This window comes from Trichosurus vulpecula, chromosome 3 (assembly GCF_011100635.1).
Source record: "Trichosurus vulpecula isolate mTriVul1 chromosome 3, mTriVul1.pri, whole genome shotgun sequence".
NCBI classification, from domain to species: domain Eukaryota; kingdom Metazoa; phylum Chordata; class Mammalia; order Diprotodontia; family Phalangeridae; genus Trichosurus; species Trichosurus vulpecula.
The window spans coordinates 205,403,833-205,424,548 of record NC_050575.1 but is presented as its reverse complement, the minus strand read 5'-3'; the positions used below and the strand labels follow the sequence as shown (position 1 = coordinate 205,424,548).

The following is a 20,716-nucleotide window of genomic DNA, read 5'->3' as shown; positions in this document are numbered from 1 at the left end:
AGGTCCAGGGTTGGAAGGGACCTTAGACGCTACCTAGTCCACTACCTAACCTTTCCAGAAAATGAGGAAGACCCAAAGACATCCCCCCCCCGCAAAAAAGGAAAAGGACCTATTTGTACAAATATTTATAGCAGCTCTTTTTGTAGTGGCTAAGAACTGGAAATCAAAGGGACGCCCATCAATTGGGGAATGGCTAAACAAGCTGTGGTACATGACTGTAATGGAATATTACTGTGCTTTAAGAAATGACAAGCAAGATGATTTCAGAAAAACTTGTAAAGGCGTACATGAACTGATGCATAGCGAACAGAACCAGAAGAATGTTATACACAGTAACAGTAACATGTTCAACGAAGAACTATGACTTAACTATTCTCAGCAATATAATGATTCAAGACAATTCCAAAGGACTAATGATGACATATACTATGCCTCCAGGGAAAGAACTGATATTGACTAAATACAGACTGAAGCATGCTATTTTTCACTTTTTCTTTTACTGGAGCCTTCTTGGACAAAATGACTAATATGAAAATGTTTTACATAATTGCACGTGTATAACCTATATCTGATTGCTTACTGTCTCAGGAAGGGGGAGGGGAGAAATTGAGATAGATTTTGGAACTCAAAAATTTAAATAAAAATGTTTTAAAACGGGGGGAGCAAGTGTTGCCTCTATTAAAAAAAAAAGAAAATGAGTAAGAGTGGAATTATTTTTTCCAAGGTCACACAAAGATAGCAGGTGGAAGAGCATGATTTCAAACCTAGATCCTCTTCTTTCAAAATCATGTTTTTCCATTGCATCATGGGCCTTGTCTGAAAAGTCATCAGCTGGCTACTAACCTCATAACATTTTAAGTGTTACTTTGTCACAAAGATATTCTCGCTGCAACACGCAGGCTCTGTGAAAAGGCGTCACTCAGTTTAGGTCTGTTAAACTTTATACGCTAGTTCAAAAGTACTTTGTAACTACTATTTTTCTCATTCCCAGAGGCTTGGAAAGAGAAGCAGGTATCTTAAATGCCTCTTAAGGAAAGAAAATTGAGGGGCAATAGCCAGGTCAGAGACGAGAGGTCAAAAAATAAAGTCTTTGATGTGTCTGCCCCTTCCCTAGTTTTTAGAGAAAACTAACGGGCTTTAAAAGAGTAACTGTCTGGTTGTAAAAACAAGACCCCAGCCTCCTCCAAACCTCCCTTAGCCCCAAAATCTAAGGAACCGAGAGTGCGGGCGGAAATGCATATCCAGGACAGAGGTTCCACTGGGGAATTCCGGCTTTACCAAACCCAGGCACGAACAAGACCCGAAGGCGGCTACAACGTCCCAGCCCGAGGCCGGCAGCTCTCCAGTCCGGCTGGACAGCCAGGTGGGCGGGACTCCCGGCCGGGACGGGGCGGGTCTCCTGGCAGTAGGGAGGGCTACTTCTAACCCCAAGGCTGCGGCACACTCGAAGGAGCTGTAGGGAGTGCCCAGGATCGAGGGGTGGGGGTGGGGGTGGGAGTGGCCTGGACGCTAGGTTTGGAAGAGGAAGGGACAAACTGGACGAGGTGTCCGGACAAGATCACCTCCTCTCCTCTGCACACGTGATGTTCTCCCCTCGACCTTGTGGGTCACGGGAGAGGAGGCAGCAACTGTTTCCCTCACATCCGTCCGCCGAAGTAACCCTTCCCCCTCATCCCAGGCGACCAATAAGAAGGCTCGCCGCGCCCGCGCGGGACCCGCAGCGCGCGCCGGCAGCCGCCAATCTTCGCCCGCAAACCACCCCGGCCTTGCCCATTGGCTCCAGAGATAGTCTTTCAGAATTCTCCCATCCCCACCCGTCTCCCCTCCGCCTCATCCTGGTTCTGACTCTCCTCCCTACCCCGTTCTCTCTTCCCCTCCTCAGTTCCAAACCCCCTCCCCCTCCAGCCTGCAGGCCAAGTCACCCGGGCGGCGGCTGCAAGGACACTGTGTCCGTGCTTCTTGCTCGCGGCTGTCCTGCTCCTGTAGCCTACGGGGCAAAAGCCCCAGTCCTGGCCCAGCCCCAGTTCCTGACAAACAGAAAGAGCAGAGGAGTTACCTGTCTCCGACTCCGGCTCCACCCGGGAATGAGGTACCGACTCCCCCACTCTGGGCAACACCAGTGCCTTCGCCCCGCCCCCTCCCGCCCCGGCGTGTTACGTCACCACGCAGCCTGTCCCTCTGAGCCCGAAGAAGCCGAAGCACCACCCCTGGGCTCTCTATTTCCCATCTCCTCGCGTTCACCCGCTTGCCCAGCCCCAGAGTTCTAGACTCCCGGGACGTGAAACCGGACAGCTGCCTCTCGGGAAGGCCTTCCTTCCCCTGGGCCCGCTGTCGCTTGTGAGGCCTAACCTGGGACGCACCCTCTAGGGATGGAGACGACTCTGCCCAGGTTGTGACGTCACAGTGTTCAGCGCCTCTGCGACGTCTAGGGCCAATGGAATGTTGTGACAGTGGAAGGGCGCGCGTGCTAGACTCGCGCGCAGACCTTGGAGCGCAGCAGGGAGAAAAGATGGGGCGAACTAGGGAGGTAACGGCCCCCCCCCCCCCCCCCCGCCGATACGCGGGTTCTCAGCTCCTTCCGCACGGGTCATACAGCGCTTAGTCATAGTTCCGAGTGCTCTGCCCAGCCCGGCCCTGACAGGGTTGGGTCCTACTTAGATGTTGACAGCAAGGGCTGGCCTAATGGAATCTCATTTAAGATGGAATAATTCCTTAGTTAAATTCAGTTCAGCAAGCATTTATCAGCCCCTTGATTGGTTAGTGAAACATTAATTTTTTCGTGAGATAATAGTAAGTACATATAGGTTATAGAGCAACGACCTCCTTAACATGGGAATTCTGAGGTTTATTTTTTTAATATGGCATATACTATTCCAATATAAGTACCTTCCTTTGTAATTCTTTGTATTTTGTTTTCTGCATTTAAAAACATTATTCTGAGAAGGGGTCTATAGGCTTCACCATAATGCCAAAGGGATCCATGACATTAAGTTAAGAACAACTGTTATAGAGGTGACCTGGTATAGTGAGTAGACAGCTGGACTTTACCTCAGAAGTCCTGGATTCAAATTATTCTTGGGTTACTCACTAGTTGTGTGACTTTAGGTCATTTTAACTTGCTTGTGCTAGGTTAACAAACAAAAACAACAAAAATGTTTTGTTGTTCAGTCGTGTTCAATTCTTCTGACCCCATTTGGGGTTTTCTTGGCAAAATTATTTAAGTGGTTTGCCGTTTCCTTCCCCAGCTCATCTTACAGATGAGGAATGCTACCAGCTGCTGTGGTGCCAAAATGGCTGGAAATGGACAAATACTATGGAGAGTTGAAAAGAAAAACACAAAACGTGGGCCAGGTAGAAGAGTAAAGTTTATTTAATGGAAAGACAGGAACCTTTTAGGGAAGCAGAATCAACAAATCCACGTGCAAGGCATTTGCATAATTTTCTTCCTGCTTAGTTCCCCTTTTACCATAAACAATATTGTGTTAATAGCCCTCAGGTGGCATTTAGCACGTGTGTCATGGGGGTATTGGGGAGAACCCGTGTATACCAAGGAGGCTTGAAGAGCCTTCATCCTGAGCAGCATGTGCATGTGGAGGGAGGGATGGAGTGCCCACATGCACTGAGTTATCAGCCCAAGGGCAAGAACAGGCCTCTGGCCTGTACTTATCCCAGAATGGACTTTTTCAGAGTTGGCTCTCTACAGAGTAAACTGAGGCTATAAGGGTTAAGTCACTTAATGCAGCTAGTGAGTGTCTGAGGACAAATTTGAACTCAAGTCTTCCTGACTCTGGACCCTGCACCCTAGCCACTATGCTACCTAGCTGCCTGGGGGGAAAAAGTAGCCAAGGAAGAGTATTGTCTGACAGGGAAGCATTATGTGTATTTTGAATCATAAGCCACACCCGTCTACACAAAGCCTCAATAACTCTAGTCAGTATTACAGATGATAGTTAATAAGTGTTCATTAAGTTCCTACTGTATGCTAGATACTGTGCTAAACTCTGGGGATAAAAATACAAAAAAAAAGAGACAGTCCCTGACTTCGAAGAGCTTACAGTCTAATGAGGAAGATAATACAAAAAAATTGAAGGGGGGGTTGGGAGGAAAAAGTGAAAGAGGCCTCAAATGAGTGCAGCTGGAGAAGCTAAAGAAGCTGGAAATGAGTGCAGTCAAAAAAAATCTAAAGATTCATAGAGTATTAGAGGTGGAAAAGAACTTAAAGTTTAGGTTTAACCCTCTTATTTTGTAAATGAGGAACTGAATCTCCGAGCCTTGAAGTAGTAGAAGTAGAGACAGCAGCAGACAGGAAGCTGGTAAAGGGAAATTAGAGGAAGGGACAGAAAAGAGGGACTAGAGTAGTATATAGGTTAGTTAGACAATTTTTTTCAAGACTCAAAAAGTCAGTAGCTTTTGCTTTTAAAAAACTTAGTTGCAATACAAATAAACACAAGCCATAAATGACAGACGGAATTTGACTTCAGATTGCCTGTCTTTAAGACCAGCCCTGTCTTTCCACACCACTCTAATTGGTTCCATCATATATATTGGCAACTATGTTGCCTTACCCTAAAAGAGGCCTGTTTCATCAATGTAAAAATCTAGGTTCATGTTAAGATCTGAAATCAAAGGACATGGCTTCAAATTCCAACTGTACTATTTACTTACTACCTGTGTGACCTTGGGGAGGTCAATTAATCTCTCTGGGTCTGTTTCTTCTAAAAAATTACTAGATTCATTGAACAGGGATATATTACCCAGCTACTACGTGCTAGGTTCAGGATATAGAAAAAAAGAAGAAAGAAAGAAAGATCTTCCTCTAGGAGCTTATATTCAGCTGGGGGTAAATAACATTAACCCAGAAAAATAAAAAAACAGTTAGAGTGAATAGGGTACTAGTAACTGGTGGAGAGAGGTATACTGATAACTGTTTAACAACTGGCTCTCCAAAAGGTCCTATTAACATTATTAACATTTTCTCCTTAGCTTTCTTAAGTTTAAATAATCACCAAACAATAAATTAAGGCCTGATTTGTAGAATTTGCTGACTGAAAATTTAACAATTGACTCCTCTGTCAATCTGACTCCTAGAAGAGGAGTGAGGAATATTTAAATGACCATTGAGGTCCCTTTGCCACTCTTAATATACAATCCTATTTTTTTCTAATTGTTTCAAATGAGTTTGTCTACCAGAAAGTTCCTTAAGGGCCTATGAGACTTCCCCTCATTTTTATGTATGCCCCCCACCCCTACATAAAAAAAGATAAAAGCAAAAACATAGTGCTTTATTGTCTTATGAAAGAATCACTGAGACTGCGGGAGAATAACTAAAAGGCATTTTAGAGACCTTTAAACTACTTACTTATTTTACAGATGAGGAAAGTATGGCCCAAAGATGTGTCCCAGAGTCATATCGGTTGTAATTCCCCTGGGGCCAACAGTATAGCACCTTAGTCCCTTGATCAGATTTGCATAAAAAAGTCTTGTTGAGTACTACAGGGTTATAGAAACAGCCTGGTATTGAAAGATATGGATAAGCATTCACTGAGCCTGAGCAGTTGCTAAATTTTTGTGCCACAAGCATCTCTATAGGACTTAATAAGTCACAGATGAATGATTGTCCTACATTGTACCATTTGAAATCTCAAGGTGAGCAAATCTAGAGAACCCATTCCAAATGTTCACATGGACTATTTGTGGATTGATCTGATCAGCCATAGTCAGACACTTTTTAATTTGTCTCTAACATAGTGATGTCATGTTGGTCCTCTTCAAGAATGAAGGACAACCAACCAACCAACCACTTGAAATCTAGAACATTATAAACATTAAAAGAGCAAAACAATGCTTTATGTTTGCATATTGTGTCATAGTTTTCAAAAGGCTTTCACATTATCTTATTTGATCCTCAATAATCTTTTGAAGTGGGTGGTTGCATCAATCTGTTAAAGTTTGATGACGCTATCCATTACTATCCAACTCTCTTTACTCAGACTCTATATAACAACAAACTTTTTTTTAAATTGTGCTTTCCAATTAGACTTTCTGACTGGAAAGAAGAGGCATTGGCCAGCCATACTTTGGTCCGTTCGTTAGTTATATTTCTTCATTGTACATTAATATATGAGCATTTTAGCTTCATTAGTCAATCTCTTGAGTTGTTAGTATGTATTGGTCCTCTGGAGTTTCTATCCCTACAAATCTGAGGACCAGTCGTTGGACCTTTGATATCTCCACCAAAGTACAGAAGGATAACTCAAGAGGCTCTATCTGAAACAGCGTATAAACTACTCTCTTTCAACTTTCTTAACTACAACTCCTACAAAGACTGGGAGATGACTTCAGCAAATCATTACCCACTTCTCCCTGTTGGTCATTTTCATAACAATTTTACTAATAATTCCACTACAAACTACTGTGAACTTGGATCTAGAGAAAAGATACCTTAAAAGTTTAAAGATGTGAGTGGCATGGTCAGAGTAACAAGTGTCTAAATTACTTTAGAGGCATCAGAACAATTGAGTATGCTTGTGGTGCTTAAAGTAGAGCATGACTTGAACATCAGTCACTTTTCCCAAGGCTTCTTCATGATGTTATAGCATAATATATTGGGATGAATTTGTTGAACGTAAGAAGACAGTGAAACCAATTCAGTATTGAGTTGTTTGCCAGAAAAATTTTGTTCTGGTCTAGTGCAGTAGGATCTTGCAATATTAGGAGAAAACCTAAAGTGGAAAGTTCCATTTCTAGAACACCAATGAAGAAAAAGATCTGTATGTCATTTTTTATTGTTTGAACAAACCAAGTTAAATGAGTAGTATTTTCAGGTATATCATGTTAAGCTTTAAGAAACAAAATATTTACAAGTGATGTAGTCACTTAAAATGTGATTACAAATCTAAAGAAAACTGGGTCAGTGTTGGATAAAAATGTTTTTGTTAAACTCTAATGTTAGGAATGTTTTTCTCACTTCAATAATAGTTTTTTTTAATAGTGAATCAACTACAAGGCTGGTGAAAATAATGGTAAATCAATAAATTATCAAACATTTATTAAGTACCTATTATGTACCTGCCATTAGGCACTAAAGGTACTGGAACAAAAATGAAACAATCCTTGTCCTCGGGAGTTTACATTCCGCTAGGAGAGAAAAAGTGTAGATATAAGAGTACATAGAAGAAATGTTTAACATAAATGCAAGGTTATTTTGAGGGAAGAAGGTACTAGTAGAAGGAAGGACTAGGGAAGGGTGGCCTTTGAGCTGAGTTTTGGGAAAAACTAAGTTTTTAAAGAGGTGGCTGTGAAAAAAGAGTACATTCTAGTCAGAAGAGGGGTAGGATTGGGGGAAAAGATAATGAGTTTTTTTGGACATGTTAAGTTTGAGATGCCTGTAGGATATCCTATTCAAAATGCCTTAAGAGGTAGTTGGTACTCTCAGGAAAACTATGGCCAGATGTGTGTGTGTGTGTGTGTATTTTTTTAGTGACATCTTCATAGGGATGATATTTGAATCTATGGGAACTGATGAAATCACTGAGAGAGAGGAGGTAAGGAGGGAAGAGGCCCAAGTCAGAACTCTGGGGAACACCCCCCTGTTAGGGAGCAGGATATGGATGATTAAGAAAGATATTCTCATAGTGTTTTTAATTTATCCCCTCCAAGAAAGGCATAGTCCAATATTGTGACTTAAAGAGCTCCTATCAGTTGCCAGTATTGTCTGGATTCTGGAAAACATTGCCCAGAGACCTGCTCCAAGGTGGATCAGCTTAATTAATCAATAGACAATAATTTATTAAGCTGTCTGCTCCATGTTAAGCACTAAAGTAGGCAGTGGAGGGTACAAAGGCCAAAATAAAATAAGCCTTGACCTCAAGAATTTAACTGTTGAAGAAAAGGTAGCAGAGTAAGGCAGCTTGGTGGAAAGAACTTGAGTTTTGGAGTTAGAGAAGTTGGATTTGAATCTTGGCTCTGATTATCATTACTTGTGGAACCTTGGTCAAGTTGCTGTACAATCAACCCGTAAACATTTATAAAGCACTTTCTATGTGCTAGGCTACTAAGAGTTGTATATTGAAAGAAAAATTGAAAACCTACCCTTCCCTCAAGGAGCTCACATTCTAAAGGGGGTGGGCGGTGCGGCACTATCTGTACATAAGTAGATATATACTCTAGATACATACAAAGTATATAAAAGTAGATAAAAGGTAGCCTTAGGGAGGAAGGCGCTAGCAGATGGGGAAACTGGGAAAAGCCTTAAGCAGAAGACAGCGCATAAACTGTGTTGATGCAAGTAAGGGATTCTGAGGATCATAGGTAAGAAGGGAGAGCATTCAAAGCATGGCAGATAGCCAGGGAAAAGGCAAGAGATGGAGTCCCAATTTTAAGGCTAGATTGGCTGGACTCTAGAAAGCAGAGACTGCATCTGTTTTCTGTTTACCTGTCTAGGTACACATCGTCTCCCCTGACTAACTTATAAGATCCTTCACGTAGTAGGTACTTAATTAATGTTGGTTGATTGATTAATGTGTAAAATGACTAAAAGTTAGGAAGGGGCCAGGTTATAAAAAGCTTAAAATGCATAACACAGCAGTTTATATTTGATCTTAGAGGTAATAGGGAATCAACTGTAGTTGATAGAGTAGGGGGATGAGTTGGTCAAACCTGAACTTTAGGAAATCACTTTAGAGGGAGGGAGAGACTTTAGGGAAGGAGACCAATGAAGGCTTGAACTAAGGTGGTGGGTGACCATGTACGTGAAGAGAGAAATGACAAGAAACAACAAGATTTGATAATTTAATGCATACATGGGGTGAATGAGAGTGAGGAGTAGAGAATGACTCCTGGGTTTATAAACCTGAATGATGGTGAAAAAATTGAGGCCATTCACTAAGAGCTCCCTCTTCTCACCTGTTCCTTACATCACTCAGAAGCCTTATCACCTTCCCTCATTCACTCCTATCTCATGTCAAGAGGACCCTTCATCTTGCCAAGACTCTATCTGTACAAGTGATCACATTCCAGTCTGTCCTCTCTAGCAGAGAAGCTTGCCCCTTCTATGATCCCCACTCTCTTATCTTAAATCTCTCCCTGTCCACTGGCTACTTCCCTACTGTCTACAAACATACTCATGTTTCCCCTGTCCTAAAAAAACAAAAAAACCAGACTGTCACTTGATCCATCCCAGCTAGCTATCATCCAAGAACTCTCTTCCATTTTGTGGCTAAACTCCTTGAGAAGATCTTTTACAATAGGTACTTCTACTTTTATGTCATTATCTTCTTAACTCTCACATATAGTAGCTTCTAACCTCAAAATTCAACTAAAATTGCTCTCTCCAAAGTTACTGATCTCTTAATTGCATAATGGCCTTTTCTCAATCCTTATCCTTCTTGTATTCTCTGCAGATTGTTGTGTTTGTAGGCATTAGGGAAGGAACAAGTAGAGAGGGTGGGATTAAGGGATGATGGTGGAGTCATTCTGCTAGAGAAGACAGGAGGGGATGCTATCAAGATTATGTGTAGAAGGATGCTGAATTGATCATTAATTTATGAAATTATGAAATGGGAAAAGAACACAATTAGCATTGGGAAATGAGGCAGCACCTAGATGACTTCCTCTGATTTTACTAATTTTACATATTACCAGAATGTGAATTTTGGTTAATACATGATACAATCTGCAAATTATGCTGCTTTGAACTTTGGGACAATTTGTATGTGACTTACAGGTTCCCCTTTGCAATCTTATTTCCTGCTGTAGCCTCTTTATACTAGCTATCTATAAAACTTACTTTATATGCTGATTAGAAGACAGGCTGTGATCAGGGGGACCAGAACAAGATACAGTTTTAACACAGATGCCTTCACAAGTAGGAGAGCCAACTCTTCACCAGAGAATAGAGTAAAGGAGGAAATAGTGGGATCATGATTCTGGAAAATGTGAGATGAGAAGGGGAGAAGATGAAGCTGGGGCTATTGTTGTGAGTCCAAAAGAGGCAGAATAGGCATCTGTAGGCTCTTTTCCTCCTACCCTTTTCCCAGGGAGACTTTCATTTCTGTCAGGAGAGGAAGTAGGGAGTTAGGGCCAGAGGCCACCACTGAGCTCTCCTCTGAGAGAGGGAGTACCTGGCTAGAATGATACCTATCTTCTTCCTTAAATGTTATTAGTCTAAGGAATATAAATAGGTTGATTCTAACTTCTGATCACACTGTGTCATTATCATTGGGGAAAAAGGACCCCCAAACTTCCTATCTAATGCTTGATCCCTTTCCGACCAAATACAAGTTTCACAATGAACACATAGTGAATAGCAAAGACACCCATTTATTCAAATCACAGCAAAACAGAAATTAGAGAAGGTATACATAGGAGAATACGTACCAGACAGAGTGAAGGAGTTCTACCAATGGGAGTGAGATAACTCAGCTCAAGCAATCTGGCCCTAGAGACTTTTTTTCTTAGAGAGTTCATTAATGGCTTGTTCAATTTCTTTTTCTGAAATGCAGTTAAGTGTTTTATTTCCTCTTCTGTTAAGTGAGGCAGTTTCTATTTTTGTAAATATTTATCCATTTCACTTAGATTGTCAGATTTATTGGCATACAGTTGGGCAAAGTAATTCCTAATTATTGTTTTAATTTCCTCTTCATTGGTGGTGAATTCACCTTTTTTATTTTTGATACTGGTAATTTGGTTTTCTTTTTTTTAAATCAAATTAACCAAAGGTTTATCTATTTTGTTTTTTCATAAAACCAGCTCTTAGTTTTGTTTATCATTTCAATAGTTTTCTTAATTTCAATTTTATTAATCTCTCCTTTCATTTTCAGAATTTCTAATTTGGTATTTAATTGGAGATTTTTAATTTGTTCTTTTTCTAGCTTTTTTAGTTGCATGCCCAATTCATTAATCTCCTCTTTCTCTATTTTATTCACAGAAACGTATCAAGATGTAAAATTTCCCCTAAGTACTGCTTTGGCTGCATCCCACAAGTTTTGGTATGTTGTCTCATTATTGTAATTTTCTTTGATGAAATTATTGATTGTTTCTAGGATTTGTTGTTTGACTTACTCATTCTTTAGGATCAGATTATTTAGTTTCCAATTAACTTTTAGTCTCTTTTTCCATGGCCCTTTATTACATGTAATTTTTATTGCATCATGATCTGAAAAGGATGCATTTAATATTTCTGCCTTTCTGCATTGGATTGTGAGGTTTTTCATGCCTTAATAGAGGTCAGTTTTTGTGTAGGTGCCAGGTACCCTTGAGAAAAAGGTATATTCCTTTATATCTCCATTCAGTTTTATCCAGAAGTCTATCATATCTAACTTTTCTAAAATTCTTTCTTGTTTATTTTATGAATAGATTTATCTAGTTTTGAGAGGGGGAGGTTGAGGTCCCCTACTAGTATAGTTTTGCTATTTCTTCCTGTAAATCACTTGACTTCTCTAAAAATTTGGATGCTATACCACTTGGTGCAGATATGTTTAGTATTGATATTACTGCATTGTCTATGGTACCTTTTAGCAAGATGTAGTTTCTTTCCTTATCTCTTTTAATTAGATGTATTTTTGCTTTTGCTTCATCTGAAATCAGGATTGCTGCCTCTGCTTTTTTTTTTTACTTCATCTGAAATAGAAAATTTCACTAGTAACTTTTTGCGGGGGAGGCAATCAGGGTTAAGTGACTTGCTCAGGGTCACACAGCTAGAAAGTATCTCAGGCTGGATTTTAACTCAGTTCCTCCTGACTCCAGAGCTGGTGTTCTATGCACTGTACCACATAGCTGTTCCTCTCAACTCAACCCAGAGAGAGAGTTCTGTATTTCACCCATGGGAAAATTCCCACCAAGTCTCCAGTGTAGTAAACTAGGGACAGGGACATGATGGAGACTGTCAACTCTTATCATGTCTTCCCAGAGTCTTTTCCTTCAGTAACCTGGAGTTGGCATCATTCATCTTCTCTCTGGGATAAGAAGACTGTCCAAGGACTTAACCAAGAAGGCTCTTGTTAGTTCTACCCTCATAGGCATCTGTAGGCTCTTTTCCTCCTACCCTTTTCCCAGGGAGACTTTCATTTCTGCCAGGAGAGGAAGTAGGGAGTTGGAACCAGAGGCCACCACTGAGCTCTCCTTTGAGAGAGGGAGTACCTGGCTAGAATTATGCCTGTCTTCTTCTTTAAATGTTATTAGTCTAAGGAATATGAATAGGTTCATTCTAACTTCTGATCACACTGTCTCTTTATCACGGGGAAAAAAGACCCCCATTCCCTCATATCCCTCACCGAAGGTAGAGTATTCAATTCCATCAATAAGAACATAGGCAAAGTAGGAGAACAGGCCCTCAGGTGAGAGCACTGAGAAAGTGTAGTGGGAGACTTGAGGAGAGAAGAGGTAAGGTTTGAACTACTGTGGTGTGGAGAATCAATTGGGAAGGAGTAGGATTGGAGAACAGACACCACAGATTTGTTGTAAATTCTGTCAGCACTGTTTCCTGATTTCTTCCAGCTCCAATTGACAACATTTGATTTCAGCTTTTTTATCTGCAAAATGAGCGAGTTGGACTAGTTGACCTCTGATTTTCTGTCTAGCTCTAGCTCTATGATCCTATGAAATTTATCTGATAATATATATATATATATGTGACCTTAGCAATTTTGTGTGCTGGTAAATGTTTAACAACTGACTCTCCAAAAAAAAAAGTATTGCAGGACACACTTTTAAGTTAAATTGGCATTATTAACATTTTTGAAATCATTCTTCTGTCTAGATATTCAACGAAACAGTAAAGTAAATGTTTGAGGATTTTGGCTGATGCTAAACATTTCAATTCTGGTGAGCCTGTTTGAACTAGCTCTAGGTCAACCCTGGACCTTGGGCAAATCACTCACCCATCTGGGCTTCAGTTTCCTCATCTGCAAAGTAAGGAGATTGGACTAAATCCAGTGCTTATTATAATTGTTTTAAGTTGTAATAATATCTAATATTTGTATAGTCATTACTATGCACCAGGAACTGTGCTAAACATTTGAGAATTATGTCCTTTGAGTCTTATAACAATCCTGGGAATTAGGTGCTATTATTTTTATTCCTATTTTACAGATGACGGAATTAAGGCAAACAGGTTAGGTCACTTGCCCAGTATCACCCAGGTAGTAAGTGTCTGAGCTGGATTTGAACTCATGTCTTCCAGACTCTGGGCCCTGCAGTGCTCTATCCACTGCACGCTACCTAGTTGCCTCCTAGATACTTAATAAATGCTTGTCGATGACAATATCTCTAAGGCCCCTCCCTCACGGGCCTAGCCTGTTGCCCTAGTAGTATCGTTCAGGTCAGGCTGCCCGACCAATTCTAATTGATATTGATAATTCAATACTCCCCTGGCGCATTGAGGCAGTAAAGAGAACTGCTCATTCTATAGTCAACGTGCATGTAAATTTCTTCCCTGACGGGGAGGTTGGAGGATTCTGCGCAGGCTCAGTCATTTCTGAGAAGGGCGGCTGGGAAGGGTGAGGGCAGAGCAACAGTGCGCATGTCACTTTCCCTGACTAGCTGTGAGCGGAGTTGCCTTGGAGCGGTCCTGGGCGGGAAGCGCCTGCGCGATGGTTCTTTGCGCAGGCGCGCTGGGCGCTTGGGCCGTCAGCTATGGCAGGTGTTTGGGCCAGGCGATTGCGGGCTGCGATGTGGCACCGGGCACTGCTGCTGCTGCTGTTCTGGCTGGCTTTGGCTTCAGTACAGGGCCTTTACTTCCACATCGGAGAGACGGAGAAACGCTGCTTCATCGAAGAAATCCCTGACGAGACCATGGTTATCGGTTAGCACTGGGGTGGGAGGCAGTCCCTCACATCGCCGTCCCAGACTCTGACCCCGACTCTGACCTCTGACCTTCCTCCTCTGAAAGAAACCAACCCTTGGCAGTAGCCCCTGCCCCGGACCGGATCTCCTTCATCTCCCCCTACTCTCTGTCTCCAGCCCAGAACTGGGTTGGGTGCAGCCACTCTCTGGCCCCCCGACTCACCTCCTTGGGGCGGCCCAGGAGTGTTAACTTGTCCCCAGAAGGGGACTATTCTTTAGGCTCGCCCATAATCCCTGGAGACCCGGCTCCCCTCCCACCCCCATCCACCCGGTAGCATTCAGCCCCCGTAGGACAGATGTCCTGGGGGACACGCCGTTGCTAGGTATGTTGTGATAGAGAACTCATCTGCTCTGCAGGGAATTACCGCACCCAGCTATGGGATAAGCAGACAGAGACCTTCCTGCCTTCCACCCCAGGGCTGGGCATGCATGTGGAAGTGAAGGATCCAGATGGAAAGGTGAGACCCACTTGCTGGTCCTCTTGCAGGACATTTCTGTCTCCTGCTTCTCTGCCTTTGCAGTGTGTACCCAGTATCTGAACTGCTGCCCTAGCTCCCTTCAAGGCTCAGCTTAAGTGCTCCTTACAAGCCTCAGTTTAAGTTAGTGGATCTGACTTTTTTTGTCATGGCCCTCTTTGGCAGGCTTATGAAGCCTATAGACCCCTTATCAGAATAATGTTTTTAAATAAAATATGTAGGATTAAAAAGGGAATAGCTTATATTGAAATACATTTTTTAAAAATAAAGTCAGATCTGCTGTCAAGATTATTCCCTAGCTTAAATGCTTTTCACAATTCTCCTACAAGAGATCTTTACTGATTTCCCTATTTGTTAGTCTCTGAAGTTACTTGTACTTTACAATTGCATGTACTCTATATTTATCTCTATACATAATATTCCCCCTTCTCAAGAAAATTTGAACTTTCTGAGGGCAGGGGGACTATTTTGATTTTGTTTTTGAGTTCTTGGTATCTTTTACTGGGTCTGGTACACAATAGGCACTTAACAAGTGCTTAGTGCATTGAACTGGTCCTTGGTCCAGATCAAGGATAGCTTCCATATAGGGCTCTCCATATCCTAAACTGAACATTTGTGTGGCAGAGAGCAAGCATTAACATTTGGCCTCCCTGGGGTCACTGTTGACCTCAGAATTTTGGGGTTGGTTCTGTTTAGTTTGAAAACATTTTTTGACTCTTTGCTACACGCAGTTCCACAGTGGGAGTTGCAAAGATGAGTAAGATATGGCCTCTGCTTGCCAGGATCTTAAAACTAGTTGGGAAGGATAAGCTAAATACACAACTGTAATTTAAGAATGTTATATGCTGTAAGTGAGAGGCAGTGAAATGCTATGGTGTTCAGAGGAGGAAGAGATTATATCTTGTTAGAGGTATCAGAAGAGGCTGCCTTTAGGAGATAACATTTGAGATGGGCCTTAAAGGATAGCTTAGATTTTTACAGTTCTAAGTAGGAAGAGAGGCATTTCGGATGGAAAGTAGACCGTGAGTAAAGGCATCGAGCAAAGAACAAGACTTTTTCCAAGAAGAACAGATAGTCCAGTTTGGCTGGATTGTAGGAAGAGTAGTGGGACATAAATTCTGGAAGATAGGGTGGGACCAGGTTGAAGAGGGCCTAATTTGGATATTAGGTCAGTACTGGGGGGCCATTTAAGGGCTTTGAGCCAAGGGTGTGAAATGATTAGGCTTATGGGAGGGAATAAGGATGGTAGAGGCTGGTTGGGTTAGGTTTTCGTTGTCACTCTTTTGCAGGTGGTGTTATCACGGCAGTATGGTTCAGAAGGCCGATTCACCTTCACCTCCCATACCCCAGGTGACCACCAGATCTGCCTGCACTCCAATTCTACTCGAATGACCATCTTTGCGGGCGGCAAACTAGTAAGGGAATCTTCCCCTTTGAAGAATTACTGCTTCTCCCCGATCTGTTCCCTCTTCTGAGTGGAAGGTGGGGGCTGCTTTTATCTCCTCATATGACATATTGCTAAGGAGAGAGGCATTAAGAATGTCAAGAAACTTCCTATCCAGGAGCTAGGGTTCTCCTGATACTTATGGTAATGGTGGTTTTAATATGCTCACTGGGACTGTTTAAATGCCTAGGTCAGCAAATCTTTAGAGACTACACAATACATTATCACTCAGAGATCAGAATGGTGTGGTCTGCCTGGACTCCTAGTCCTGACCTTGTGTATGTTTGTTTTTTACCTAGAGGGTACATTTGGATATTCAGGTTGGTGAGCATACCAACAACTACCCTGAAATTGCTGCCAAGGATAAATTAACAGAACTACAACTCCGTGCCCGCCAGTTGCTTGATCAGGTGGAACAGATCCAAAAGGAACAGAACTACCAGCGGGTAAGGGTGGTGCCTTGTCCTGGTTGGAAGCTGATTACTTCCTATACCAGCCAGAATCTGAAAGTTGATGTGTAGTTTTTTCCGAGACACTGGGAAGTTCATAACATGTTGGGAAGAGAGTCTAGTGAAAAATAGCATGGCAAAGTGGGAAGAATACTAGACTTGGTGTCAGAAGACCTGAACTTGAGTTCAGGTTTTTACACTTTCTGTGACTGGCAAAAGTCACTTTGGGCCTCAGTTTCCTCATCTGTAAGATGAAGATAATAATATTTCCACTACTTATCTTCAGGGTTTTCTGTGTGGAAAGCGCTTTTAGACTGTTAAGTGTTATATAAATGTGATTATTATTATAATTACTGTTGTGGAAAGTCAATCTTCCAACAAAGAGGCAACTTGAAACCTGATAAGAGCAGTAATTCTGTGGGTCCTCCTTGGGCTTGCTTTTGAACTTAGGGGAGCTTGATTTCTTTTCAGATTTTGGCATTACACCTAGAAACCTTTGGAGCTTATAGTGCAGAAATATTGTAGTAGGAAATTGCAGTGGGGAGGAGGTGAACCCCTTTGAACCAAAGGCAATAAAAGTTAGTGTAATATGGTGGGAAGAACACTAAACTAGGATTTTAGAGTGCTGAGTTTCTAGTCCTAACTGACCCTAACTAGCTGTGTCACCTGTGGCAAGTCATATCATCCCTCTGGCCCCACTTTCCTTGTTTTACAAATGAGGGGATTGGTCAAGAATCAGGGGTGCGGAACCTGTGGCCTCAAGGCCATGTGCAGCTTTCAGCTTTAAAAAACAAACAGAAAACCTCCAGAATTCTAGTGTTCTACATAGCAGGAATAATTCTATTCTTTCCTGGAATAGAATTATACTATAGGAGGGAGGAACCATGTTTGCCTTAATCTTATAAATTAGAAGTATTCATTCTCTGTGGCTACGTATGTATGTCTTGTGTCTCCTACAGTATCGTGAGGAACGCTTCCGTATGACCAGCGAGAGCACCAACCAGAGAGTGCTGTGGTGGTCCATTGCTCAGACTGTTATCCTCATCCTCACTGGCATCTGGCAGATGCGACACCTCAAGAGTTTCTTTGAGGCTAAAAAACTGGTGTAAAGTTCTTTCCTGTACAACCCCTTTCCTTTCATCCCACTTACTTGGTACTTTCCCTCTGTCACACCCTGGCTACTTGGATTTTGGATGAAAAAAAATTGAGAATATATGCTCCTTTAGTTCCATGGCAGCCACACCAATCAGAGTGAGGTTAGCAGCCACTGGACTACAAAGAAACAAGCCCATCTCCCCCAACAAAGATCATAGGATACTGGTCAAAGCCTACACAAAGCTCCTTCTGTACTCTGGGGAAGAGTTTGAGCTAATCAGGACACAGCTTTGATATCACAGCCTTCCTTTTTCCATGTCCAGTCATCTTTCCTATCCCACTGATTAAATAAGCCAAGGCCACTCACCTGCTCCCTTAATTTCTGATTTTCTTTTACTGTGCCTATGTCGTGTGTAACTGAAGTGCCACGAATAGGACATCCTAGCCTCACTACTGTGCAGTTAGTCATGGCTTCACTGAGATGATCTGTGACTGTAAATAAGATGGCAGGTCTTGGATACCAAGGGAATGAGATTTTTTTATATAACAAATATTTTTTGATATGTGTATTTTATCCTTCATATCTGAAATGTCACTGCCAGTGTGTAAGAGTGGTTGAAAAGATCAATGCAGAACTGACAGTCTTTGGCACTATCTATGTGTACATTTTTTTAATAACTACTGTGGCAACTGTCAGACTTCAATGAAAGTTCTAGGAGGTAGGGACCCAAGCAGACGTTTCAGCCTATTGCTAGTAAGGCCTTGCCTGTAAGTCATGCATAGGCCCATTTGGACACTTTAAACCCCTTATGGATATTAAGGGGATTTGAAGTTAAGGTAGTAAGCTATGGAGTGAGCAGTTGGAGGCAGTCAGTTTTCTTCTTCTCTCTTTCCCCCACAGAGCTGCTAACTGTTAAATTTTATTTAAGATGCAGTAAATATTTTCTCCATGGGTCCTAAGTTCAGTTCTTTGTATGGATTTTCCAGTGAAATAAAACCTGTTCTGGTAACTTGTGGTGTTTGAGATGAAATAAATGTTTTTACCAGACCAGAAACCAAGCAGAATAGTAGAGTCTAGGAAACCTGGTATGAAATAACCCCAAGGATGACTTGGAGCTGATCTTAAATCTTGAGACCCTCCCAGTTTACAACAAACATACCTAAGGGCTCAGTTAGAATTAGGACAGCATCCAAGAGGCTAGTTTTGCCAGGGCAGTCTCTTCAGTCTCAGCCTTTAGGAATCATTCTTGGAACTTACCAAACCTCCTTAATCCTAGAACACTGATTATTTGTCCTGTTTCAGATGGTTGAGGCATGGTAGATTTATGGGTTATATGGTTCATGACTCTGGATAGTTGTATTTTAAAGAAAATAATAATACTGTTCCTAGATATCATGAGTTCAAAGTGAACTCTCCTTATCCTGACTTTTTGGAAAGAGGGAGAATTACTAGTTAAATAGAAGTGTATGAACAACACATCTAGATTAAAGGAGCAAAAAGATCAGGGTAGAGGAGCAGCTGTTGGGACAGCTATGCTGGCCAAGCTCCTATCAGAATGTTTGGTAGGATACTCTGTTTTCCAATCTTTGACAAGTCAATGATGTAACTAAACTACATGGGAACACATCAGGACAGGTCTCTCTCCTCTCTAATGAGCTACTCCTCTAAATCCACATTCCCTACTATAGCATACATAAACATTCACAAGCTTATTCTTAAAAGTTACATGCCAATACCTTAGTAGCATGGCAGTCACCCTGGCTTCTCTAAGCTCACACCACATGAGTTCTGACCCAATAAATCTAGAAAGGTGGGTACCAGTACAGTAATGCTCTAGAATGAAATGTCCAACCTAGGTGAGTTCTGAGAGGATCGCTGCCTTACATTTGGCCACCAAGGTAACTTTTTTATCACAGCACTTCACAAAACCATCTACTATGGTACCTAAATGCGCCTGCATTGGTGAAAGCCCCTAACAAAATCATGGCTCTTACTAAGTATATACCGCCCCAGCCTCACTCCATCACCTCCTGGTCAAAAATTAGCAAAGAAAGGATACACAGGACACAGTGATGCACTAGCCTTTCTGAGATTTATCATAGCATCCCAAATCACTGCTTCAAAACTGGTCTAACCCTACCTCTATATGACTGATGCAAGACTATTGTGCTGTAAGAAATGAAGGGAACAGTTTCAAAGAAACCTGGGAAGACTTCGTATAAAATGGCGCACGTGAAGCACGCAGAACCAGAACAATTTTTACATTAACAACACTGTAAAGACAAAAAACTTTGGAAGGCTCTAATAAATGCAATGACCATGGCACCTCTCACCTCACAGAAAGGTGATGTATCCGGGGTGTATTTTGAGACCTATTTTTTGCATGTGACCAAAGCAGAAATTTGTTTTGCTTGACTATGCATATTTGTAATGAGAATTTGTTTTTCTTCCTTTATCAATGGGGGTGAGAAGTGGGGAGAAAAGGCGGGGTTTGTTAAATGAAAAAAAAAGTGGAGGTTGAGGAATTGTTGCAGTTGAGTGAGGGAGTCATGGTATCTATCCTCAGCTTTTGGACTATAGTCAACAGACATTTTAGGAAGGGTAGATAGAAAAGGGAGGGAGGAGGATCCAAGTAAGAACAGCTGTATAGGGGTTTAGAGGTCCTAACTCTAGTTTGCTAGAGTAGTGTGACAAGCCCAGGCTCTGCAGTGAGGCCTTCAGGTCAAATTCTGACTGCCACTTATTACCCCTGAGGCCCTCTTTGGGCCTCAATTTCTTACCAAACTCTGGAAAATAGGTTGGTCGGTCGATTATTATCCTTTGTTCTCAAGGGGGACCAAAATGACATCACTACTCATGAGTCAAGATTTAGTATGTCCCGACTGTGGCTGATCAGGCCACCAAAGGTAGAGCACAAATCGTCTGTGTGAACATTTGGGGTGGATACTCCAAACTTGTGCATCCTGTGTTTCCTTTGAGCTGTTTCAATTCTGCTTTGCTCATATAGCACAGCACCTTCTCTGATGTGGGCATGCCATGCTGAGTGGTCCTGTGCCAATGTCTCCCATGTCACACAATCAATTCCAAAGTTCTTGAGAGTGCCCTTGTATCGCTTCTGACCATCATGTGAACACTTGCCCTGTGTGAGCTCTCCATAAACTAGTCTTTTTGGCAAGTGGACGTTTTGCGTTCGAACAACATGGCCAGCCCATTGGAGTTGCGCTCTCTGAAGCAGTTTGAATGCTTGACAGTTTAGTTCAAGTAAAGACCTCAGTGTCTAGTACCTTATCCTGCCAGGTGATCTTCAGAATCTTCCTAAGATAATTCAAATGGAAGCAATTCAGTTTCCTGACATGGCGCTGGTATACTGTCCGGGTTTCGCAGGCATACAACAATGAAGTCAGCACAA

At 42.0% G+C, this 20,716-nt stretch overlaps 2 protein-coding genes across 3 annotated transcripts in view; one reads left to right on the top strand and one right to left on the bottom strand.

Moving 5' to 3' along the window:
* The window catches only part of OGDH (oxoglutarate dehydrogenase), a 93,241-nt gene extending 90,890 nt beyond the window's left edge, over window positions 1-2,351 (bottom strand). The window contains exon 1 of the mRNA XM_036750280.1: window positions 2,057-2,351. The gene's annotated coding sequence lies outside the window, so the exon portion shown is untranslated. The remainder of the gene's footprint in view (window positions 1-2,056) is intronic.
* On the top strand, window positions 1,883-18,316 carry TMED4 (transmembrane p24 trafficking protein 4). Of its 2 annotated transcripts, XM_036750281.1 has the most exons (8): window positions 1,883-2,089; window positions 10,928-10,988; window positions 12,758-12,909; window positions 13,540-13,801; window positions 14,200-14,300; window positions 15,608-15,733; window positions 16,062-16,208; window positions 17,171-18,316. In XM_036750281.1, exons 4-8 carry the CDS (start codon window positions 13,633-13,635, stop codon window positions 17,318-17,320), a joined length of 693 nt encoding a protein of 230 aa, XP_036606176.1. In that variant the 5' UTR covers window positions 1,883-2,089; window positions 10,928-10,988; window positions 12,758-12,909; window positions 13,540-13,632; the 3' UTR covers window positions 17,321-18,316. The 2 variants fall into 2 exon arrangements, with proteins under 2 accessions (XP_036606176.1, XP_036606177.1); XM_036750282.1 differs by lacking the exon at window positions 1,883-2,089 and having other exon boundaries at window positions 10,933-10,988; window positions 12,758-13,801.
* Window positions 18,317-20,716: the final 2,400 nt, after the last annotated feature.